At 41.5% G+C, this 26,617-nt stretch overlaps 2 protein-coding genes across 4 annotated transcripts in view; one reads left to right on the forward strand and one right to left on the reverse strand.

The window, feature by feature from the left end:
- CHST7 (carbohydrate sulfotransferase 7) overlaps positions 1–25,879 on the forward strand; it is a 40,333-nt gene extending 14,454 nt beyond the window's left edge. Inside the window, exon 2 of one of the 2 annotated variants that reach the window (XM_032258507.1) lies at positions 25,339–25,879. The gene's annotated coding sequence lies outside the window, so the exon portion shown is untranslated. Of the gene's footprint in view, positions 1–12,457; positions 13,087–25,338 lie in introns of those variants that run through there. The other variant, XM_032258506.1, reaches the window with a different exon arrangement.
- SLC9A7 (solute carrier family 9 member A7) overlaps positions 20,813–26,617 on the reverse strand; it is a 144,496-nt gene continuing 138,691 nt past the window's right edge. For both annotated transcript variants that reach the window (XM_032258477.1, XM_032258478.1), the window contains 2 exons: positions 26,290–26,395; positions 20,813–21,702 (listed from right to left, as the gene is read on the reverse strand). In XM_032258477.1, the coding sequence (XP_032114368.1) occupies positions 21,451–21,702; positions 26,290–26,395 (358 nt within the window). In that variant the 3' untranslated portion in view covers positions 20,813–21,450. The remainder of the gene's footprint in view (positions 21,703–26,289; positions 26,396–26,617) is intronic.

Genomic DNA, 26,617 nt, shown 5'->3' on the forward strand with positions numbered 1-26,617 from the left:
TATGATTAAAATGCTAAAAGCGTGTCTTCCTGAGTTATTCTGCTGTAGCCCCGGGAGCCTCAGCTGAGCCAACTGCTCGCAATCCAGGCTCCATAGACCCAGAATGAACCCAGAATGAAGTTTCCCTTTGATAGTAATGAGGCTATTAGTAGGTCAACCAGCTGCATTTAGGGCCTGGCTGGTCACTTAAACACTCAAGGGAACTGTAGCAAAGGAGATAAAATTACATCCAACTCATTGGAGTATGACTTTGAATCTTTAAATAAATAATCCATACTTTTTAAAAAGTGAAAGCCAATTCTTGAATTACTTGAATATTGAGGAATGACCTCATACTTCAGTGTCACATTTTTTAAAAAAAAAAACCTTTTATGCATGCTTTTCAAAACAATTGCATGCAAAAACCCATATAATTCTTGAGATTAATTGCATGAAGACAGTTTTTTATTATTAATTTTCTATTATCATACAGGATAGGTCTTTAAAAAGTTCTGACTTAGGAATAAACAGAAGGGTCTATGGTTGCTTCAGGTGATACAGAGAGTAGCATTTTCATTCTCCCCAGATTCTGGGCAAGTGGGAACAGTTTAAACCATGAAGTTTAGCAGCTTAAAATTTAATCTTTCCTTATCAGACATCTAGCAGCTGAGAAAAAGGACAAAACTAGCTACTTGGTAACTGCAACTGGCTGGTAAACTGAGGGTTTGGATTCTAAATATGCACCCAAACATGAATATTTCATTGCCCCATATGAACAGGGCCCCATAATATTAAGAAGAGTTGGGGTCTGGATTAAGAATGAATTAAATTCTTAATCCTTGGCTGGCTCATGCCTGTAATTCCCAGAGCTTTGGGAGGCCCAGGCGGGCAAATCATCTAAGGTCAAGAGTTTCAGACCAGCCTGGCCAACATAGTGAAACTCTGTCTCTACTAAAAATACAAAATTTAGCCAGGTGTGGTGGCAGGTACCTGTAATCCCAGCTACTTGGGAGGCTGAGGCCAGAGAATCGCTTAAACCCCAAAGGTGGAGGCTACAGTGAGCTGAGATTGTGCCACTCCAGCCTAGACAACAGAGTGCGACTCTGTCTCAAAAAAAAAAAAAGTGAATTAAATTATTATTATTTTTTGAGATGGAGTCTCACTGTGTCGCCTAGCCTGCAGTGCAATGGCTTGATCTCGGCTCACTGCAATCTCCGTCTCTCGGGTTCAAGCGATTCTCCTGTCTCAGCCTCGCAAGTAGCTGGGATTATAGGCACATGCTGCCATGCCCGGCTAATTTTTTGTATTTTTAGTAGAGACAGGGTTTCATTGTGTTCCCCAGGCTGGTCTTGAACTCCTGAACTCAGACAATCCACCTGCCTTGGGAATTAAATTCTTAATCCTCTATTTAAGATACTAGGGACTTACGAGCTTGAGGAAACATCACACTAAGAATTCATGGACATGTTTATGTTTTAAACACAAACAAAAATATTGAGAAATGGTAGGAAATTAGCCAATAGTTTACCTAGGGTCTACTTGGGAGCTACAGATCTCAGAAAGGTGTATATCAGAACTGGAAGATATATAAGCATCTGTGACTTAGTTCAGGAACGTTCAGGAACTAGAGGCTGACATGGGAGGATAGGAACCCATTCTTAGTGTGCAGAAAGAAAGGGCTTTGTGAGGTTGCCATCTGTATGCTGCCCCGCCTGCATTAGCAGTACTTCTTTTAAGTTCTTCAATTACCCCAGCAACAGCAAGAGTTCTTTCAGAGCACCCGTCTGGCTTCTCCCCTCACCTTGTACTGCCAGTGATTCAATAAAAAATATGAACCTGAATGAAAAGCAGCCTTTTGAGTAGTTACAAAGATTTTTAATAAAAGGATATAAAAGAGCGCTTATGGGTACAGAGGCTGGGCTGGTAGTACTCTCCATAAAAGTTTGTTGGGAAATGGGATCTGACCTGGCAACATTTAGCACTTGGTTAGTCATTGACAAAACCATCCTGAGTTACTGCCAAGTTTGTTTCCGGGTCTTTAAAGCAACCCAAGTGAAGAGCTCAACACATTGCACAAAGAAACAATGACAGATTATTATTATTTTTTTTTTTTACTTTTTATTTTGAAATAATTATATAGGCTGAGCATGGTGACTGATGCCTTTAATCCCAGCATTTAGAGAGGCCAAGGCAAGAGGAGTGCTTGAGCCCAGGAATTCAAGACTAACCTGGGCAACATAGGGGCATCCCGTCTCTATAAAAAATAAAAAATTAGCTGGGTGCACCTGTAATCTTAGCTACTCAGGAGGCTGAGGTGGGAGGATCACTTGAGCCCAGGAGTTTGAGGTTGCAGTGAACTGTGATCACGCCACTGCAGAAATAATTACATATTCACAGGAAGTTGCAAAAACAGTACAAGAGGTCCAGTGTACCCTTCACATAGTTTCACCCAACGGAAAACCTTGTATATAGATCAGTGTCAACATCAGGAAATTGACACTGGCGAGATCTAACAACAGACCTTATTCAATTTTCAGTTTTTACGTGCACTCATTTTGTGTGTGTGTGTGTGTGTGTGTGTGTGTATGTGTGTATAGATCTGTGTAATTTTATTATATATAGATTTATGTAAACACTACTTGCAATCAAGACACAGAACTAGTCCATCAACACAAAGAAACTCTCTTGTGCTTCCCTCATTATCGTTACATACCGTACCCTATCCCACGCCTTTCACTGGCAAATGCTAATCTGTTCTCCATCTCTATGATAATTATGTTATTTCAGTGTTATGTAAATGGAATTATATAATATGTAACCTTTTGATATTGACATTTTTCACTCAGTGTAATCTTCTGGAGATTCATCCAGGTTGTCTTGTTTAATAATAGTTTGTTCCTTTTCATTGTTGAGTAATATTCCATGGTATGGTTGTACCAGTTTGTTTAACCATTCACTCATTGATGGACATTGGATTGTTCTCAGTTTCTGGCTATTACAAATAAAGTTACTATGAATATTTGAGTATGGGTTTTTGTGTGGACATAAATTTTCATTTCTTTAGGATGAATGTCCAGAAATGCAATTACTAGATCTTGTGGAAGTATGTATTTAGTTTTATAAGAAACTACCAAACTGTTTTCCAGAGCAGCTGTATCCTTTTACATTCCCACCAACAATGTCTGAGAGATGAAATGTTTCTACATCCTCACAGTATTTGGTATTGTCATTATATTTTATTTTATTTTTATTTTATGGTTTTGAGACTGAGTCTTACTTTGTTGCCCAGGCTGACGTGCAGTGGCATAATCTAAGCTCACAGCAACCTCTGCCTCCTGGGCTCAAGCAATTCTCCTGCCTCAGCCTCCCGAATAGCTGGGATTACAGGGGTACACCACCACACCCAGCTAGTTTTGGTATTTTTAGTAGAGATGGGGTTTTACCATGTTGGCCAGGCTGGTCTTTTGAACTCCTGACCTCAAGTGATCCGCCTGCCTCAGCCTCCCAAAGTGCTGGGATTACAAGCATGAGCCACCGTGGCTGGCCTTGTCAACATATTTTAATTTTTCTACTAGGTATGTAGTGATATCTCATTGTGGTTTTAATTTTCATTTTCCTAATGGCTAGTGATGCTGAACATCATTTCATGTGCTTATTTGCCATCCATAGCTCCTCTTTGGTGAAATGTTGGCTCAGATAGGTTGTCCATTTTCCAACTGGATTGTTTTTTACTTTGGAATTTTCAGAGTTATTTTTATACAAGTCCTTTGTCATATATGTGGTTGCACATATTTTCTCCTTGTCTATATCTCGTCTTTTATCCACAAGGCCTTTTGAAAAGCAAAAGTTTTAACATTTTAATGAAGTCCATTTTATCAGTTTTTTCCTTTTGTGGACTATGCATTTGTTGTCACATCTAAGAAATCTTTACCTAACCCTAGGGTCCCATAGATTTGTTTACTATGTTTTCTAGTAAAAGTTCATATTTTTATTTTGCCTTTCCTTATAAATTTTAGGATAAGCTTATCTATAGCCACATTTAATTCTATGATTCATTTTCAGTTAATTTTTGTGTAAAGTGTGAGGTTTAGGTCAAGGATTGTTTTTGCCTCTGGATATCTAATTACTCCAGCACCATTTGTTGCAGAAACTATCCTTCCTCCAGTAAATTGCTTTCGTACCACTGTCAAAAATTAGTTGGCTATGTATATGTAGGTCTATTTCTGGGTACACTTTCTGCTCCATTGATCAAGGAATCTGTCCCGCCACGATTGGATTAATGTAGTTATACAGTATCTTAACATTGGGTACAGTGATCGTTCCTATTTTATTCTTTTCCAGAAAAGGTTTTAGCCATTCTAGCCTCTTTGCCTTTCCCTATAAGTTTTAGAATAAGCTTGTCTGTATCTACAAAATGCATTAATGAATTTGATAGGAGTTTTGTTAAACCTATAGATCTATTAGGAGGAAACTCACATCTTTATTATGTGGAGTCTTCCAATCCATGAACATGGTATGTCTGTTGATTTAGATCTTGTTTGACTTCTTTCATTGGTGTTTTACAGTTTTCAGCATATAAGTCCTTTACCTGTTTTATTAGATTTATACCTAAATATTTATTTTGAGTAATTAGAAATAGTGTGAGTTTTAAAATTTGGTTTCAATGTGTTCATTCCTAGTATATTTAAATAAAATTGGTTTTTAAATATTGATTTTTTTAGGGTGGAGTCTCACTCTGTTGCCCAGGCTAGAATGTAGTGGCATAATCTCAGCTCACTGCAACCTCCACTGCCCGGGTTCAAGCACTTTCTGCCTCAGCTTCCTGAGTAGCTGGGACTACAGGCATGTGCCACCAAACCTGACTAATTTTTTGTATTTTTAGTAGAGATGGGGTTTCACCGTGTTAGCCAGGATGGTCTTGATCTCCTGACCTCATGATCCGCCTGCCTCAGCCTTCCAAACTGCTGGGATTACAGGTGTGAGCCACTGTACCCAGCCACAAATATTGATCTTATATCCTGGAAACTTGCTGAATTCACTTATTAGTTATAGGAGCTTTTGGTGCATTCTCTGGATTTTCTACATATATAGTTATGCTTTGTTTAACAATGGGCATAAGTTCTAAGAAATATACCATTAAGCAATTTTGTTGTTGTGTGAACATCAGAGAGTATATGTAGATAAACCCAGATGATACAGCCTACTATACACCTAGGCTATATGGTATATAGCCTCTTGCTCCTAGGCTACAAACTTGCATGCCATGTTGCTATACTGAGTACTGTGGGCAGTTGTAACACAGTGGTAAGTATTTGTGTATCTAAACATAGAAAAGTTACAGTAAAAATATGGTAACATAATCACATGGGACTACTATTGCATATGCAGTCTGTCATTGATTGAAATGTCATTATGAGGTACATGACTATATAATCATATAGTCTACAAATAGGGTCAGTTTTATTTCTTCCTTTCCAATCAGTATGGTTTTTTATTTCCTTTACTTGCCTTATTGCATTGGCCAGGACTTCCAATACTGTGTTGAATAAGAGTGGTGAGTGCCTTGTTCCTGATCTTAGTGGGAAAGCAGTCAGTCTTTCACCATAAAGAATGAGGCTGGATGTAGGTTTATGTAGGTGTTCCTCTATCAAGTTGAAGAAGCTTCCCTTTATCCCTAGTTTGCTGAGAATTTTTATCATGAATGGATGTCAGATTTTGTCAAATGCCTTTTTGGCATCAACTGATATGATCATGTGATTTTTCTTCCTTACTCTGTTAATATGGTAGATTACATGGCTTGATTATCAAATATTGAACCAGCCTTACATCCTGGAATAAACCCTATTTGGTCACGATATATAAGCCTTTTTATGTATTGTTGAGATTTATTTACTAATATTTTGTTAAGGGATTTTGCCTCAACAAAACAAGAGTTCCTGAGAGATACTGGTCAGTAGTTTTGTTTTTTGGGGTTATTTTTTAATACTTTGTCTGGTTTTAGTATCAGATAGCACTGGCCTCATAATTGGAAGAGATTGTGTAGAACTGGTGTTAATTAATTCTACTTTAAACATTTGGTAGAGTTATTCATGGGAACTATCTGGGTCTAGAGATTTCTTTTTTAAAAAATATTTCTTTTTTATTTTATTTTATTTAAGTTCTGGGATACATGCGCTGAACATGCAGGTTTGTTACATAGGTATATACGGGCCATGGTGGTTTGCTGCACCTATCAACCTATCATCTAGGTTTTAAGCCCCGCAGGCATTAGGTATTTGTCCTAATGCTCTCCCTCCCTTTGCCCCACACACCCCTGACAGGCCCCGGTGTGTGATGTTCCCCTCCCTGTGTCTATGTGTTCTCATTGTTCAACTCCCACTTATGAGTGAGAACATGTGGTGTTTAGTTTTCTCTTCCTGTGTTAGTTTGCTGAGAATGATGGTTTCCAGCTTCATCCATGTCCCTGAAAAGGACATGAACAAGATTTCCTTTTTAGGAGTCTTTTAACTATTAATTCATTTTTTTAGTAGTTATAGGACTTTTCAAATTATCTGTTTCATATTGGGTGAGTTATAGTAGTTTGTGCTTTGTGAGGAATTGGTCCATTTCATCTAAATTGTCAAATTAATGGATGTAGAGTTGTTTTCAGTTTGTTTGTTTGTTTGTTTGTTTTTGCCTATTAATGTCTGTGGGACCTGTAGTGAGATCCCATTTCATTGTTGATACTGGTAATGTTTGTCTTCTCTTTTTCAGTTGTCAGTCTTGATAGAAGCTTTTTGTTTGTTTTTATGTTTTCTGTTTTGTCTTGTTTTGTTTTTGAGACAGCGTCTCACTCCCATTACCCAGGCTGGAGTGCCATGGTGCAATCTTGGCTCACTGCAACCTTTGCCTCCTGGGTTTGAGCAATTCTCGTGCCTCAGCCTCCTGAGTAGCTGGGACTACAAGTGCTTGTCACTACACCTGCCTAATTTTTGTATTTTTTGTAGAGACAGGGTTTTGCCATGTTGTCCAGGCTGGTCTTGAACTCCTGGCCTCAAGGGATCCACCTGCCTTGGCCTCCCAAAGTCTTGAGATTACAGTCATGAGCCACTGTGCCTGGCTGATAGAGGTTTTTGATCTTTTCAAAGTACCAGCTTTTTGTTTCATTGTATTTTCTTGATTGTTTCTGTTTTCAGTTTTACTGATTTCTCCTTTTATCTTATTTCGTTACTTCTGCTTGTTTTGGGTTTTAAAAAATCATCTAGTTTCTTGAGGTAAGTATGTAGATTATTGATTTCAAATCTTTTTTTTTCTCATGTAAGTTTCTAGTGTTATAAATTTTCCTTTTAGCTTCACAAATTTTGATGTTGCATTTTTATTCAATATCGTTTTATTTTCCATGAATTATGTTTAAGTATGTTCTTTAATTTCAAAATTTCTGGATAATTTCCTGCTATCTTTCTGTTACTGACTTCTAGTTTGATTCCACTATGGTTATTTTATTTATTATTATTTCAGTTTTTAAACATTTGTTCAGATTTGTTTTGTGGACCAGGATAGGTTCATGTTGTGAATGTTCCATGTATGCCTAAAAATACTGTGTATTCTACTGTTAATAATAGGTGGAATGTTTTCTAAGTGTCAGTTCAATCCTGTTGGTTGATGGTACTGTTCAGTTTTTCTGTATCCTTACTGACTTTCTGCCTAGCGAGTCTATCATTTGTTGAGAGAATGGTGTTGAAGTTTTCAACTATATATATAGACTTGTATATTTCTTCGTTCTGTTCTTTCAGCTTTTGCTTCAGGAAATTTGAAGCTCTGCTATTTGCTGTGTACATATTTAGGATTGCTATGTCTTATTTGTGGATCGACCTTTTAAACCTTATGTAACATTCTCTCTGGTAATTTTCTTTCCTCTGAAGTCTATTTTATCTAATATGAACATAGCTACTCTTCCTTTCTTTTGATTAATGTTTGCATGGTGTATCCTTTTCAGCCTTTTGCTTTCAACCCACTTCATTATATTAGAAATGAATGGTAATGTTTTTAAATCCATTCTGCCAATCTCTTTTAGTTTATATATTTAAACCATTTATATTTCATCTAATTATTGATAGTTTAGGACTTCAATTTGATTTCTGTTTGTTCCCTCTGTTTTTGTTCCTTTGTTTTCCTGTCTTCCTTTGAGTTACTTGAACCTTTTAGAATTTCATTTTATCTGCAGTGCTTTTTGTGTATCTCTCTGTATGTTAGTTTTAGTGGTTTATTTGAATTATACATGTGTGACTTATCACAGCCTACTGGTGTCAACATCTTACTATCTCCAGTGAAATGTAGAAAACTAATCTTCATTTAGTTTCCTTTATCCTGGCCCTTAAAGAGTCTCTTAAAAACTTTTCGGTACATATATTGAGAACTACATCATAGAGTGTTACTTTGCCTCAACCATCTAAAATAATTTTTAAAACTCAAGAGAATAGTCTATTAAATTTACTCATATTTTACCTGTTCCATTGTTTTTTCTTCATTTGTGATATTTCAAGTCTCCTTTTTAAAAAAAAAATCATTTCCTTTCCCTGGGGAAGAACTTTTAGCAATTCTTTTATAAAAGTTCTATTGGCAAAAATTATCTTAGTTTTCTTTCATGTGAAAATGTCTTTATTTCACCTTCATTCCTGAAGGATATTATCATGGGATATAGAAATCTGGATCAAGGCTGGGCACTGTGGCTCACACCTGTAATCCCAGTGCTTTGGGAGGCCGAGGCAGGTGGATCACCTGAGGTAAGGAGTTCGAGACCATCCTGGCCAACATGGCGAAACCCCGTCTCTACTAAAAATACAAAAATCAGCTGGGTGTGATGGCACATGCCTATAATCCCAGCTACTTGGGAGGCCAAGACACGAGAAATCATTTGAACCGGAAGGTGGAGGTTGCAGTGAGCCGAGATCATGCCACTGCACTCCAGGCTGGGCGTCAGAGTGAGACTCTGTCCAAAAAAAAAAAAGAGAAATCTGGATTGGCAGATATTTTCTTTCAGCACTTGAAAACTGTTGTGTCACTTTCTTCTGACCTCCATGCTTTCAGATACAAAATCCACTGGCATTCATATTGTTGTTCCCATAATTAGTGTATCATTTCTCTCTAGTTGCCTTCAGGATTTTCTTTGTCTTTACTTTTCTGAAGTTTGAGTATGTCATGGCTTGGTGTAGAGTTCTTTGAGTTTTTCTTCTTTGGGGTTTGCTCAGCTTCTTGAATCTATGTCTTCTGTCAAATTTGGGAAATTTTCAGCCATATTTCGAGTATTTTTTCAGTTTTTCTGGAACTTTGACAACATGCATGGTAGATCATTTATTGTGGTTCCATAGGCCCCTGAGGGTCTGTTTATCTTTTTTTAATTCTATTTTCTGTTGTTCAAATTGGATAATTTCTATTGTTCTATTTTCAGATTCACTAAGTCCTTACTCTATCATCTCTATTCTGCTATTGAGCCTGTCCAGTGAGTTTTTCAAATTTCTGTTATTGTATTTTACAGTTGTAAAATTTCTATTTGGTTGCTTTTTAAAAAATTATATTTCTTTGCAGAGAATTTCTATTTTTTATTTGTTTCAAGCGCGTTTGTAATGGCTAATTGAAGATGTTTATGATTGCCACTTCAAACCTGTTTCCCATCATTTCAACAACTGTCATCTCAGTGTTGGTATGTATCAGTTGTCTCATCTCATTCAAGCTGAAATTTCCCTGGTTCTTGGTTTGACAAGTGCTGTTTTTATTGCCCTGAACAATTGGAGAATTATCTTATGAATCTCCAAATATTATTTAAATCTTATTTTAGCCGGCCTCCACTGATACCACACTGGCAAGAAAGGGGCACATCACCTGGTTCCTGCTAGAGATCCTAGCTTCCCACTAGGTCTTTGCTCACAGGAAAGGGGAGTTTTGTTTTTTTTTTATTGTGGTGCTTGGTTTCTTTTTTCTTTTTTTTTTTTTTTGAAACAGTCTCACTCTGTCGTCATGCTGGAGTTCAGTGGTGCGATCTAGGCTCACTGCAACCTCCACCTCCCGGGTTCAAGCAATTCTCCTACCTCAGCCTCCTAAGTAGCTGGGACTACCGGCACCTACCACCACGCCTGGCTAATTTTTGTATTTTTAGTAGAAACCAGGTTTTACCGTGTTAGCCAGAATGGTCTCGATCTCTTGACCTTGTAATCCACCTGCCTTGGCCTCCCAAAATGCTGGGATTACAGGTGACCCACCACACCCGGCCCTGGTTTCTGTCTTTTTAGAGTGAACCTTTCCCTGTCCTTTGGCTAGAGGTAACAGGCTTTTTTCAGGGCTTTTTGTGTGTCTATCACAATTGGCATTTCTGGGTTGCTGGCTTCTTTAGCACACAACATTCGGGATATAGAGGTGGCAAAAAGAAAACTCAGGGTCACGGTATTCCTCACTTGTCAAGGTTCCTAGTCAGTCTGCCTTCTCTCTACCCTTCAGACTCTTAATCTTTGTCTTATATATCATATTTGGAGTTTTTAGTTACACTTTGTGGGAAGAATAAGGAGAAGTGCATTTATTCCATCTTGTTAACTGTAAATCAGCCCATCTGGCCAGGTGCGGTGGTTCACGTCTATAATCCAGCACTTTGGGAGGCCAAGGCAGGTGGATCACCTGAGGTCAGGAGTTCGATACCAGCCTGGCCAACATGGTGAAACCCTGTCTCTATTAAAAATACAAAAATTATCTGGGCGTGGTGGCACACACTTGTAATCCCAGCTATTAGGGAGGCTGAGGCATGAGAATCACTTGAACCTGGGAGGTGGAGATTGCAATGAGCCAAGATCACATCACTACACTCCAGCCTGGACAACAGAGCTAGACTCCATCTATTAAAAAAAAAAAATTGACCCATCTGGAAATTGTTTTTTATTAAAGTAAATTATGCTGAAATTTGACATGGTGGCTCTTTCTTTATGTAAATAACCTGTTGTGGAGGCTAAAGTAACTCCATCTTGGATGCCAATCCACCATGTTGACTTGTGATTAACCCGGTTCCAGGAATGCCTCTGAGAGTTCCAGTTCATCTGTTGTTCCTTGTGTAAGAGTATATCCTTACTGTAATTCCTGCCCTTAGATGAAACTCGTACTCATTCCCTCTGAAGCATGTGTTTTCCTATGGTATATACTCCCTGGGTCTGGGGGCGGGGGGTAATGGCATGGAGATCTACCTGCGTTGCTGCTGCTCAAGACCATACTTCTGTCCATACATTCCCCAATAAAATCACCCTGTGACAACAAGCTAGACTTACCTGCCTCCTTCTTTGGTTTCTGAGCCCTCTGCATTTGAGGGTCACTCTGCATATACAGCCCTTTCATGAAACACGTATACTAGCAAAATACTAAAGATTTATAGAAAGGGGCTGGGCATAGTGGCTCACACCAGTAATCCCAGCACTTTGGGAGGCCAAGATGGGTGGATCACTTGAGGTCAGGAGTTCGAGACCACCCGGGCCAACATGCTAAAACCCTGTCTTTAGTAAAAATACAAAAAATTAGTCAGGTGTAGTGGTGCATACCTGTATTAGCTACTCAGCAGGCTGAGGCAAGAGAATTACTTGAACCCAGGAGGTGGAGGTGGCAGTGAGCTGAGATGGCACCACTACACTCCAGCCTGGACAACAGAGTAAGACTCCATCTCAAAAAAAAAAAAAAATTTATAGAAAGGCCTCAAAGCATTTGTGATATTCACTTTTCCTTAATGCTTAGTGTGAATCTTTATTGCATCTTTTAAATCATCTTGAAACTGCCTTTCCCAAACTTTACATCAGAAGTTCTATTAAGCTGATGAACAGTTTCACTCCATTAGAAAATGTCAAATTTGGTACACATTCAGGATCAGAGGAAGGATCACAGGAAAGCAAGAAACTGGTGATAGGACTAGTACGGATACACTAGAGTCAGCCCACTTTCCACTGCTCACATGGAGTGACACAAGCAGTGTGTTTAAATGGTAGAAGAAAAAAGTTCAGGTGCCACAAAGGTAGGAAGGTGGACTCATTGCTTATCTACAGCCTCGGTTTTACAGAATTGCCAGTTGCTGTTGGCATTTTGCACATATGAACTGGTACATGCGTGAAGAATGGATGGGTACATGGTTGGTCCCTAAAGGTATGGCTTCAATCCCAGCTCCTCCCACACACTACCCAAAAGGTCCCAGAAAGCCCTGTTCTCAGCAGGCGCTGCACAACAGCAGCTGCAGAAAGCACAGCCATGCTCACAGAGGCGCCCCCATAGTTTTCCCATCTTCGCCCTCACCCAACACCTCTTGGGTCATTTTCTCCTGGTCTGTTTCACAAACCAGAAGTGATTGATACTGATTCAGTATGGGTTGGAAGATTATAGGTTTCTGATTTAAAAGGCCTTATGTCATCAGGGTTCAACAGACTTTCTTTCTGGGGATTTCTGTGTTCTAAAGTTCAAACGTCCTTTGTTCCTTCCCTTCCAGGTCAGTCACCATGAACCAGGGCACTCAGCATGCCGCCCCAGCACTGGAGAAGCAGCACCGTGGAGGCAATCTGTCACACTGTCAGAGTCTGGGACTTGACTTGCTACCAACTGCTGTGCAATTCTGCTGAGCAGGAATATCGTGAGCTGTTCAATAATGACGCATTGGTTGAGATGAAGTTTCCAGTAAGGAAGTGACAGTGCGATGTGGATATTTATGGCTGTAAAATAGGAAGAGCTTTAGTTCCCAGGCTGAACCTGCCACTGCTGGATCCATTTCAACCAGGCACCCTCACAACAAAGAAGAGATGTGATTTGGTACTATTTCACATCAGCAGGTGTCTGGACGAAAACATCAATGTGAATAAGGGCCAAGTGCAGTCCTGTTTATCTTGATTAAATTACTTAATATTAAATAATAGGTCTGGGCGGTATTGTTTTTAACCTGACTCATCCGGCTGTCCTTCAGATAGCCCCCTTTCTACGCAAAACTGATATTTGAAAAGTAATTTTTCTCCCTGGGCTGGGAGAACCCTAATGAAACTGAAACAAATTTTTACTTTTCAATTGTTCTATCATCTGGTGTTTAGGTAATTATACTATTAAATGACTCTGGAGTCATGTTAATGACAGGATTTGTTTTGTTTGGAAGCAGATTTTATGATGCAGTTCAATTGCATGTTTTGGGTAAAAAGCTAGTGTACATACAAAGGAATATGAAGACTGTGGAAGAAACTGTATCTTGAGTTCAAGAATTTCAGCAATTATTCAGTAAGAACCTAAGCATTAAGCTGCAATGTACAATCCACTTGCTTCAGTCTTACTAGTTGATGTTGCCAACACTTGGTGATGCCTTTTTCAGGGTTTGACATTCAAAGCCTGTTAAAGATGGTTGCAGGCAAGGAGGAGTCACAGGCAGAGGCTAGATTTAAAGTATTTCTTTTAACCCTAATGCACATTTTAGAAAGTCTCAAAAATCTGTTGCTGTGATTTTTACATCCTATTTTTAATTTTTTTTGAGATGGAGTCTCGCTCTGTCACCCAGGCTAGAGTGCAGTGACACAATCTTGGCTCACTGCAACCTCCACTTCTCGGTTCAAGTGATTCTCCTGCCTCAGCCTCCCAAGTAGCTGGGACTACAGGTGCATGCCACCATGCCTGGCTAATTTTTGTATTTTTAGTAGAGATGGGGTTTCACCATGTTGGCCAGGCTGGTCCTGAACTCCTGACCTAAGGTGATCCGCCCACCTTGGTCTCCCAAAGTGCTGGGATAGCAGGTGTGAGCCACTGCGCCCAGCCCTATTTTAAAACTGAATTTCTTTAAGCATCTAAATCAGAGGCTGGCAGAAACTTTTTCTGTTAAGGCCCAGATAGTAAATAGTTTAGTTTTTATGGGCCATACCATCTCTGTTGCAACTCCTCAGCTCTGTCATTGTAGCAGGAAAGCAGCCACAGACAGTAAGCAAATGAATGAGCCTAGTCACGCCAATAAAACTTTATTTACAAAAAAAGGCAGTGGGCTGGATTTGGTTCAGAGGCCAGCTGTAGTTTGCCAACCCCAGGCCTAAAAAAAGCTGGAGAGGAATAGCTTAAACCCAGAAAAGAACCTCTCACTGAGAGAAACAGACTAAGAACAGTATCACACAGCCTTCTACCAACAGATGATACTTTAAAAAAAAAAAACAAGATTAGCTCAGCCAGTTAGTTGTTTTATTTTGAGTTTTGTAAAAAAAAAAAAAAGCTTTGAGAAAATGTGTTAAATATCAGTAAAGGGCAGGAACACACATGGCTAGCTTTACAATAGCAATCTAAACATATACACAAAGGCAAACAATGAGTAAAATGCTAGGGAAAGACAGCACTTTGGGGGCCTACTGCAGTTTTCCTTATTGCACATAAAGGTTGTAGATAACTCCAAGTCTTCAATTTTTCACAGTTATAACATACTTTAATGTCCTTTTATATAATGTTTATTTATATAACATACTATAATGTTAATTTTATAAAACCACCAGTTTGCTACTGTTGAATGGAAATAGAAGAGAAAAATCTCCCCAATTACAATATGTAAGCTCTCTAGTAAAAGGTCCCTAGAAGGTCGCATCGTTTCATGTTAAATTCATCCTATTCTATTTTAAAAATTGCGTTTCAGCTATTAGATGAGTCTTGATGGGCTTCTCATTTAACCATTTTCATGGATATAGTACAACTTTCCAAGTAAGAAGTACCAGATGTATTTTATGTACAAAACAAAAGGACAACTTAGAAGGAGCTGGCCCTACTATGAAGTCACATTTTGAACGATTGATTTCAATGGTAAATTCCCAATCCGTAGACTTAACACCCACATAACTGAAAATCATCCCTCTGCTTCTCCACAGCCCACAATTGGAATAATCAAAAGTCAGCCCCCAAATGTCCATGCAGTTAAGTCATCCAGTAACACCTGAATTGTGGCCTTTTTAAAAAGTGCTTGAGACAGCAGATGTTGAGGTTTTCATGCTGTTTACAAGTCCTTTTCTATCTGAGTTCCTCCAACATATTCAGGCCCAGACAATTTTCCACTGGCCAAGAGTTGACCATGACATTTGGTGATTCTGTTAAGCCTTTTAAAAGGTGGTCATCAGAAGGAGAAGGTGACTTTTGCTGTGTGCTCTCATGTCTGCTTTGGACCTTTCCAAAGGGCAGTACAGAAGGCAGCCCTTCCTTCTCATCTTCTCCAAGGCTCAGGTAGCAGAAAATCGGCTGCCTGTATGTTCCATAGGGGCCACGACTATAGTATACCCTGCTTACAAAAATAAAACTAACATCAAAAACTTTGGTTTTGCTTTTACAATTTTTGCTAGCACTGGGTGACAAGATATGCCTTTTTTTTTTAATGTCTATGAAAATTGAAACTGGAAAAATGGTTTATCTCTAGGTCTTGTTTTGAAAGGATTGTCGATGAGTCAGTCTACTTGCTTTTCCTAGTTAGACACTAACAATTGGTTTCTACAGTATTTCTCTATATGTTGTTTTCAGGTTTTAGAAAGAAGGACGGTCTTTTCAGGTATCAAAGTGGTAAAAGCAGCATTCAGATGGGTTGTTTCTAAACTACAACTCTTGGCCACTAGATTCCTTCAACTTCCTGTATCAGAATGTAGCAGCTGACACTGGCAAGCCAGACTGTCAGTTGAAGAACAGAAGAGATCAGAACTCAATGATACCAGTCTAATGTATATGAAAGACTTGTTCCTAAACTAATTAATCTATAGAATCAACATCAAAAGGCAGACAAGAAACTTGTCAAGTTCCCCACTTCTGAAGTGGAATAAGAAGTAGTATACTTGTGAGATCAGCAGGCTGATGTCCCAGCAGCCCTCATTGCAGATAACCTTTCACAACAGATGGTAAAATCAGCTTTCTGATACACTCTTAGAACTCACAACGGGTACACGGTAGGTTTCCAAGTGGGTGACTTTCACCTCTGATGAGATGCTCTAACACCCTGCTACTGTTTTTCCCCCTAAGTACATTGGTGGTGTTTCTACATTTGGAAATCACTTGTTCACATCAACCATCTGGTATGATTACATTCACTTCCACTGCAGACGAGGACAGGGAGAGACAGGACGCAGGAATGGCGTGAAACAGACCTCTGTTTTGGAAGGACCTGTTAATTCTTTGTCTTAGAGTCGTCACGGATAGCTGAGATACCCTTTTGCATATTTTCTAAAGAGATTCCATTTGTCAGCCAAACCACAGAGGACATTTTCAGGTCTAGAGAACACAGCCTGAAGAGCTCCTTGCTGTTTGCCTGATGAAACATTTGATGTCGCAGTGTGATTTCTGGCTTCCAGGCATCAACGCTTATTTGTCTGATCACCCAGTGACCACCCTGGATGCTCCGGTCCATATGCCCTTCCTATGTTTGTTTCCCAGGAAGAAATGTGGCCTTATTTAAATTCCAAATTTTCTTTTCTAGGAGAGGAAGTTTAGGTTTCTGATAGTTCTCAAAAAGTGTACTAAAAGGAATGGCAGCTTTTATCTTCTGTCAGGGCTATACAAAAGTGTGCATCTCCTTAATTACCGGCTACTGAAACCACCACCATCACCATGTGATTGCAAAGTGACCACAACCTTCTAATTTGCTCCAGCAGAAAATGGACCCACCCTTATTCTGAGGAATCCAATGTGCACTCAGGCATCAGGATAGGTAAAGGGAAAGAAAATCTAACTGTAGAGGGGACTATTAATTTAATTACAGGTGAAATTAAAACAAAATAAAAACAGCTTCCCAGAAACCTTCATGCTTGATTAGTCAGCAGCTCAGTTAAGAGATTACCTTCCCTTTATTCCCCACAAGTGGGAACCAAGATGACAGGTTTTTAATTCTCCCCATACATACCCCAAGTCACCCTTCTCTCTCCTTCAAGGCTCCAAGGTTTTCGTGATCTTTTCAGCTGTACTTTATGGAGTATGTTCTTGAGTTCTGCAAAGATTTGCATCCAACTCTCTCACAGCCGCCTAGTCTGTATTATTGATCAATACTCAGTTCGTTTCACATGACTAGCAATTTTAAAAAACACCTTCATTTGCTAGGCCATTCTTTTAAATAAAATTGCAAATAGGGTCTGCTGCAAGCACTAGACTAAAGGCTCTTGTCAACCCTGGCTGCGCATCAGGGTCATTACTTAGGTTCCAAACAAAGCATGGATTCCAGGTCCCACCTGAAGCTATTGAATCCGAATGTCTGAGGTGAGGGCCTTTGCACTGATTTAATACCAAAAACTGGCCAGATGATCCCAATTTACACCCAGGGTTGAGAACCTCTGCACTAGAACCTCTGACTCTGCTGAACTGTTGTCCCCTGCAACCCAGAACAAATACATATATAAGATGACTTGGGTTTACTCTCTTGGAAGAACTTTGTTTAACTGGATGTACCATTGCTTAGCAGTTTCAATGTGATCTTATGCCAGACTGACAGCAGACAGTTGGCCTTGTGTTCAATGATGCCTGGGCTTTGTGGCATTCTGCTTTTCTCCACACGGCATAGGCAAAATGCTTCTAGATGTGGAACCATTTTGACGAATGGATTCACATTCTCAGGACCCCTGGTAAGGTCAGGGTTATTTTCCACATCTTACAAACAAAAATTTGGATCAACGGTTAAAAATTAGGACCAAAGTGACTTACTTCAATTCACCAAATATTTGTAATCAAATAAGGACTTAGAACACTGGAAAGCAGTTCTGAGTCCAAATGCCTGACAGCTTGGGGTTAGTGACAAAGGCAAGAAATGGAGACTAGCCTGGGTTTCCAGCTTCCTAACACACATAGGCTGGGGTAGGGTCACTGGGCAAATGCTGCAACTAGGTTCTGGGCCCTCTCCTACCTGAGTAGGCCTTCTGGGTGGGCCTCCTGCTCTATACAAACCATCCCCAACCCCTGTTGTTTACATTGGAACTACACTGCTGTAAACAGCAATTCAGGGAAGAGGACAAGTCATAATTAGGATTTCCCCTGTCATCTCCCCACAGGAAAACCCTGATGGGAAGCCTGCCCCTCTAGTTTTGGTCTTGGCAAATTTCCATTTCCTTGTATGTGAGTAGATCAGAATCAAATGTTTGCAATGAAGACTACAAGACCCTTTGGGGATAAACACAACACTCTATGGATTGAACTAAGACTAGGAAGGGAAACTCGGTGATTATTTTTCTTCCCTAAGAGAATCATTTCTTGTAATCTGCTAAAAGCTTTCTCAAATACAACAACAACAACAAAATAACAGCAGGGCGTGGTGGCTCACACCTGTAATCCCAGCACTTTGGGAGGCCCAGGCAGGCAGATCACGAGGTCAGGAGTTCAAGACCATCCTGGCCAACGTGGTGAAACCCTGTCTCTACTAAAAATAGAAAAAAAAAAATTAGCTGGATGTGGTGGTGCCCGCCTGTAATCCTAGCTACTCGGGAGGCTGAGGCAGGAGAATTGCTTAAACCCAGGAGGCAGAGATTGCAGTGAGCTGAGATCACGCCACTGCACTCCAGCCTGGGTGACAGAGTAAGGCTCCGTCTCAAAAAAAAAAAAAAGCCTTGAGGTGAAAAAAGAGGGTGTATCCAAATCCTTCCTGGTTGGCTCTTTTCAAGAACCACCACCAGGGTGTGTCTGTTAGCTTTTTCCCTCCAAAATTAAGTAATCGCCATAAGATAAGCAAAGCTTTATAAAGACCCAACCAAAGAGCCAAGCAGCCTATCTCTCCATCTCTGCAAAACAAAAAGAAAAATGAAAACAAAACAAGCCTTCCCTTTTAGATGTATCTGGCATGACTGGTCATCACTGAGATAACTCTACTAAATGAAAACTACTGTGCTGGTTCTGGACTCCAGCACATTATAATATATGTATCTCCAGGGCTCTGCCAGGCCTGGCAGCTGCTGTCTGCCACCTAACCCCAGGATATAAGAACTTCCCTTCCAGGGGCTATGAAAGCTCTTTCTCTGGCTGTGGGGTATAGATCTTATTCTTAAGTCCTTCACTAGCCTAGGGAACCCTGAGGCCTCATGGGTCTGGGTAGGTTGTTTAGCATTTTTCAAACTTCCAAAGCCGATGGATGACCATAAAATCAAAATGGACTATATTGTAGATAAAAAAGAAAGAGGAGAATAAAAATCATTCAATTGTGTGTGTATTTTTCTTTTTTTCTTTCTTTTTTTTTTTTGAGACAGGGTCTCATTCTGTTGCCCATACTGGATTGCAGTGGCATGATCTCAGCTCACTGAAACCTCTGCCTGTTGGGCTCAAGGGATCCTCCCACCTCAGCCTTCCAAGTAGCTGGAACTACAGGCATGTGCCACCATGCCTGGCTCATATTTGTATTTTTGTAGAGACAGGGTTTAGCCATGTTGCCCAGTGTGGTCTTGAACTCCTGAGCTCAAGTGATCCTCCTGTCTCAGCCTCCCAAAGTGTTGGGATTATGGGCGTAAGCCACTGTGCCAGGTGTCAATTTTATTTTATTGGACCATATGAAATTGTGACTCCTGTTTTTACATAAGGGTCGAATATCAGCAAATTCAGATGGCTCGACCTAATTAAATACATATTTTCCTGATTTGCACAAATTATCAATTCAAACACAAAGTTGTGAAGCAATGCCGTACTTAAAAATTATGCATTAAACATGCGAAGTGAGAAGATTAAATGGCTGATTCCATTATAGGTGGACTAGACTGGGACACTATTTTGTCTGTCATCATAAGAAAAATGCCCACGTTATTGAAAGCATTTTTTAGAAACTGGGTTGCCAAAAATATGCTAGCGCTGAGGCAGGCACAGAGACATGGGGAGAAACTCAAACTTTTCTCAAGAGGTCTTTCAGTATTTCAGCACTACAGGTGTGGGCAGAGAACAGCTCATCCAGAAAGAACCCAAACCCTAACTTTCTTTCTTTTTTTTTCTTTTTTTTTTTTTTTTTGACTGAGTTTCGCTCTGTCCCCCAGGCTGGAGTGCAATGGCACGATCATGGCTCACTGCAACCTCTGCCTCGCAGGTTCAAGCGATTCTCCTGCCTCAGCTTCCAGAGTAGCTGGGACTACAGGCACGCGCCACCATGCCCAGCTAATTTTTGTATTTTTAGTAGAGACGGGGTTTCACCTTATTGGCCAGGCTGGTCTCAAACTCCTGACCTCGTGATCTGTCCACCTCAGCCTCCCAAAGTGCTGGGATTACAGGTGTGAGCCACCACGCCTGGCCGAAAACCTAACTTTCAAATCACACCCATACGTTAAGCTGGTGCAGCAGCCTCCCCAGAGACAAGGAAAATGACCCTTCTCTGCACAGCACTCAGTGGCGTAAAGACACCCGGATTTCTAAGCTTATAGAAGACAGAACTTTCTAGTGGGTTGAAGATATTTAATGTTCCATTGACTTCCCTCTGATTCCTCAGGTGGCCACTGAAATCTCATGCGTTCGTCAGCTCAAATTTTGGGATTTTACCCAGTCTTGAGACTACTAACTCGTATTTCTTTGCAGTTAATCTTTTGCACTGAGATTTCTTTCCCTCTGAATTCTAGTCTGGTGCCTTGTAGGTTTCTTGCTGCCTTCTCTTCCCCAGATAATAGCATCCTAAAAAATTTGGTGTTATTTCTAAACCCACAGTAGATACTTCCATCCTAGTGATTATTTCCTAGGCTGTCAGTTCATATGGCAGCCCTCAAAAGTTGAATGCTTTTTGCAGTGATACCATCATCAGTTTCTAAATACCTCCTTTCCTCAGATTAATTAAAAAATAAGAGTATAACACTATTTGCCTTTGGTTTTAAACATTTCTTAACTACTTCTTTATGGACATCGCCAGAGAAGGAACTGTAATGCTTTGTTCCATGTTGAAATGTTCATGGATGTATTTTCAAATCTTCAGTCAAGAAGAAACACAGGTAGCATAAAAGTCAGGAATCCTGATATGAGGTTGCAGTCATGCAGCCTTCGCTGCTAGAGCCTTCACTCAAATTGCTTTTCCATGTTTCCATTTAACACCGGTTTCCCATAATCCTTGGAGTTCCAATCTCAATTGCCTTCCTTCTCGATCCTTCTTGCAGCCTGTTCTCCCCTAACTTGATATTTCTATGGTCAGTTTGACTTGCACTGCTGTGTACTGAGATGCAGCCTCTCATGGGAGGAAGCCCCCCCCCCCAGCACCTGCCCCGCCTTGCTCAGATACTGCAGGTGAATGAATTAAGAGACCATTAAAGCATGCTATTTTTTGTTTAACTCTGAAACAGCGTACTACTATGTGAAAAAAGTGGGAATAGGTCTACGTTTGTCTGAATTTAGAGACTTTTGCCTCACCATCTGCATCATGAGTTAAATTTTAAGTGTTACGATAGCTTCAGACTCCGATAAAATAGAAGAGTTAGTTCAATCTAGTCACTGCCCCACCTCAAACAACACAAGGGCTTACAGCCGTCGTCACCCCATTGGGAGCCTACCCCCTTGCGCCAGGGTTTGCGGGGAAAGTCAAGCATTATCTTCCAGAGGAAACACTAGGCGGGTGCCCCGGCTCGAAACCTTCTGATCTCCCACTCCCAGGTCTCGCTCCAGCACTTCCTCTGAGCTGCTCTTTGTTCTCCGGCTGCCCTCCAGACTTGTGGAGCCAGTGTGCGAACCTGAGGAGCCATTTGCAGTCACTGTGCTGTCCCCGTAGGTCAACGTGAGGTCGCCTTCAGTCAGGATGAAATCAGAGTCTTCCTCTCTCAGTGGCTCTTGGTTCTGAAAAGTGCAACCAACAAGAACAAAAATGAGAGGCTGGAATCTCCCAGGGTTGGCACCATCCCCAGCCGCAATCCCAACTCCTCATCTGAAAACTCGGGATTATGAAACTTGCCTGCCTTGAGCCACTAGCATGGTAACTGGATGTAAACTGTAGAGGGCCATGCACGGTTGCCAAGACCAGGACTTAGAATACTGAAAACAGTTCTGATTTCAAATGTCTGACAGCTTGGAGTTAGTGACAAAGGGAAGAAAGGGAGACCAGCCTGGATTTTCAGCTTCCCAATCAACATACAAAGAAAGGTCAGAGTAGGGTTATTGGGCAAACATTGCAAATAGGTTTCAGGTACTATCTTCTCTGGGCAGGCCTTCTGGGTGGGCCTCCTGCCCTATGCAAACCATCCCCAACCCATCTTGTTTACACTAGAACTATTCTGTGTCATAGACAGCAATTCAGGGAAGAGGACAAGCCATAATTAGGATTTCCTCCCTGTTTCCCCGGTCACCTCCCCACAGGAAAGCCCTCATAGGAAGCCCGCCCACTACATCCTCAGGTGGATGAATCAAATGATTGAGGGAGAGCAAAGCTGCAACCACTTGAACTATCAGATGGTGGCGAGAGTGTCGGAGACAGCATGAGGTCACACAGGACCTTCTACCTCCAATGGGTTTAACCAGCAAAACAATGGGAGGGCCACGACCCAGATCCCCCACTGCACTGAGGCCTATCAAGTACTGTGCACCGACTTCTAGAAGGGCAAACAGTGTCGAATACGCTGGGTAAACTGATTTTTTCTCTCCTGTTTCCCACCAACCCTTCAAAGCTCATCCAAAGTCCTGCATCCTCTATGAGTCAGAGCCTCCAAGGCACCGAACTGGCCTCCCTTAGCCCCTCAGGGCCTCTGCGCAGTCACACTGCCCAAAGCCATGGGCAGATTTCCCCAGGTCAGTCTCTGGACTCCCCGTCTAGATGACAAACACCAAAGGGCAATGACCTTGTTCTCCACGCCTTGGCACCTTCCTCAATGGTGCTTACCTCATAGTAGGTGCTAAGTGAATGCCGGGTAAATGCACCAGCTAGGGAAGACTCGTGGGTTGAGTTTCCTCTCCCAGACTATTTCTGCACTCATTGGTGATGATCACATACTTGTTGTCTGCATTCTCAGTGATATTAACTTCACACACTGTCCACAATGTGACTCCACTTAACCAATGCTTCAGCATTTTTAACAGGCAAGCATACAACTCCTCTCACTTGCTGCCTCAAATCCCCACTGGAATGAAGCAGGGTGCAAATGCCCAATGAGATTAAAATCCTGTACTCAGGCAGATGTTTAGAGCACAGTTCTAAAACTTGCTCTTAACTCCCAGATTTCCATTTTTTTAAACAGAGTCTCGCCTCTGTCGCCAGGCTAGAGTGCAATGGCGCGATCTCAGCTCACTGCAACCTCCACCTTCCAGGTTCAAGCGATTCTCCTGCATCACCCTCCCGAGTAGCTGGGATTACAGGTACTCACCACCATGCCTGGCCAATTTTTGTATTTTTAGTACAGACGGGGTTTCACCATGTTGGCCAGGATGCTCTCGATCTCCTGACCTTGTCATCCATCCGCCTCAGCCTCCCAAAGTCTTGGGATTACAGGTGTGAACCACTGTGCCAGGCCAATTTCCTCCTCTTTACCAATGTTTAGAAAGTCCTGAAACTCAATCTGATCTACTGTAGCTTTTTTTTTTTTTTTGAGACAGACTTTCACTCTTGTCACCCAGGCTGCAGTACAATGGCGAAATCTCGGTTCACTGCAACCTCTCCCTCCCAGGTTCAAATAATTCTCTTGCCTCAGCCTCCTGAGTAGCTGGGATTACAGGTGCCTGCCACCATGCCTGGCTAGTGTTTGTATTTTTAGTAGAGATGGGGTTTCATCATGTTGGCCAGGCTAGTCTCAAACTCCTGACCTCAGGTGATCCTCCCGCCTCAGCCCTGCAAAGTACTGGGATTACAGGTGTGAAGCACTGTGCCCAGCCAGTAGCTTTCTTAACAGCAAATGCATGTCCCTCATCTGAGCTTCCAACTCCCAAGGAATCCACCTTCCCTGTCTCGGCATATCCGAGTTCTCCCATTCATACATGTGCTACATAATGTTTTTGTTCATCTCTGTCAAGATCTCTCTGTCAGGGCTCTTGGCTCCTAATTTTCAGGGAAATGGTCCTGGCACATATTTTACTGCTTCAAGGTTTGGAGCCATGGAAGGACAGAGGCAAACATAGGATAACTGCAGGTAGGGGTAATTCTGCAAATGAAGGAAAGCTCACCACAGCACCACAGAGGAAACTCTGAGCATGAACTGTGATGTGGTCGGCTTTCACTCTGCAGAGGGAAGCAGGGCCTAAATTCACTGATAGGAGAAAACAAGACTGGACGTCAACCTGTTCCATGTACAAAGCTCCCAAGCCCAGACACAGAACCCAAGGAAAGGTCATTCAGAAACAAGGCCATAGTAAAACCCATGGAGAGGCCAAGTGTGGTTATTCACATCTGTAATCCCAGCACTTTGGGAGGCTGAGGTGGGCGGATCACTTGAGGTCAGGAGTTTTGAGAACAGCCCGCTCAACATGGTGAAACCCCATCTCCACAAAAAATATGAAAATTGCCGGGTGTAGTGGCATGGCCTGTAATCCCAGCTACTTGGGAGGCTGAGGCATGACAACTGCTTGAACCCAGGAGGTAGAGGTTGCACCCTCCGTCTCCAGTGATGTACCTAAAGGGCCACTGTCCCACTTCAGACAGAGGGCCAGACTGAGCAAACCATTCAGCATTCAGCACAAGGCCGCTTTTCTCAAGTAAGCTAGCAGCAGGATGAGAAATTACAAAACTTAAGTTTTTAATCTTTTGGTTTGTGTCCTTCTAACCTAACAGGTAATTAGCATTATTATTTAGGCGGATAGATATTGCATTTAAAACTTACCACAAGCATTAGACATCATTTTACAAGTGGAGCAGTTCTAGGGAAATGGTGTTCTCACCATCCTACATATTTCTTTTTGCCATTTGATACCAGTTTATCACAGGTGGCACAGGAATTTCATTTTTAAATGGGGAGGAGCTGTGGGTGCCAGAAGATTCAACTATCTTTAAGAGAAGGAAACATGAATGGTGCTGTCACATTTGGTGAAATTTCAAAGCAAAGGCTGTGGCAGAACTATATTTTTACCAGGCAGAAGCTGCTTCCAAGGGGGTAAAACCCAGTAGCCCAGCTGAGTTTTCAAATGTAAAGTTCTGTCACTGCCTACCAGGACTTTTCAACGGTCACCTTCCTCTGAGGGGGCCAAGGAGGGGTCTGAGGGCCTAGGGATGACAGACACACAGCTTATTCTCTACAGCGGCGGGTTTAGGACACATGGTGACTTGGCAGTTGTCATCCCTGTTCTCGAAGGAAGAGCGTGCCATTTAAGGAGCTGCCTCCTCCAATCTCCGGTGCTCTGATGTGGCCGCCCTTCCCTTCCGCCCCAGCGCCCCCACCTAGCTATCAAGTGTCCACATCCCTTTCCCCTCTGTACCACATGAATGTGCACCACCTGTCTTAACCCTGCTACCACTCGTTAGAACTTACCTGTTTAGGGCCTCTCTTTCATATCTAGGCTTTGTGTTCTGCCTTCTCATCACCAATCAAGTAAACTGCAGGTTATTTGCTAAGAATGTGAAGACCTGCATGAGGTTCCCAGCTAATTACTAACCGTGGGCCCGGGGCCAACTCACATCCTCTCTGAGACGCACTTCCCTTCTCTGTGATGCTACAGTACTCACTGATTCAAGGTATGACTAAAAGAATGAAATTAGCCTTTGTGAACTGTAAAGCTGTATGCACATTTTAGACATTCTTTTCTTCTAGGGCATAAGACTGTGTTAACGACAACATGATTAGGATGGCCTGGGAGGGATGATGAAGAAAGGCCTTTGACCTCTCCTCTGCTCCTTCCCCGTGGGTAGCTACTTTGCTCTCTCTACCTGTCTGCCCTGCACCCTGCAACCCACATCAGGAGCTCAGGAGTCAGCCCTAAATCTAAGACATCCACCATTGTGCATGTTCTTTTCATATCGGGCTGAGTCTATTTCCAGAATCTGAAAATGGAAAGAAAGGACCTAACCATATCAACATAAATAGACTATTTAGAAAAGGAATCCTTACACGCTTTGTGGTTCACAGTATATCTTCACGTATTTCATCATTTCATGCTCACAGCCAACCTGTAGTACTGGGCCCATTTTATAGATTAGAAAACTGAGATGCAGAGCATGTCTATGGCCTGTCAGGGATTAGATTCCAATCCGGTGGCTCTGATTCCAAATCCAGTGTTCTTTCTATTATACCACAGCTGCCGATGTTGGGGAATCCCATTGCCCTAGCAAAGGGTTTGTCTGTTACTGTGCAAAATCTACAAACATATGTTAAATTGGCCATTTCTAATCAGCTTATTAGAGAAGCAAAAATCTGTGGATGTGGAGGCATGAGTATGATGGTTTCTTTTCCCTGTGTAAGACACTGCCCTGGCATGGTGACCAGGACTACAACCCTGATGTGCAATACTTACATCATACACCTGGGGACTGGTCAGACATCGAGCTAGCAAGCCACACCAGGCAGGGAGAGTGGTGGTTAGCGGGGGGCCGCTGTGTGTGAGGATGGGCTTCAGGTAACTTTAAAATGGAAATTAAGGAAAAATGGCTGCAAAGAAAATATATACACAACAAAATGTGCTTAAAAATCACCCAACCTTCTACCCACAGAAAGCTTATTTCCCCCATTTTACTAGTACAATACACGAAATATTTGTAACATGCAATAGTTTGAATCAAAGAGAAAGATATGCCCTGTCAGCCTTAAATAGTAACTGTTAAGTCTTGGATTGGTAACTCCCA

This window comes from Sapajus apella, unplaced genomic scaffold, assembly GCF_009761245.1.
Source record: "Sapajus apella isolate SASKATOON/1434 unplaced genomic scaffold, GSC_monkey_1.0 scaffold103, whole genome shotgun sequence".
Classification (NCBI taxonomy): domain Eukaryota; kingdom Metazoa; phylum Chordata; class Mammalia; order Primates; family Cebidae; genus Sapajus; species Sapajus apella.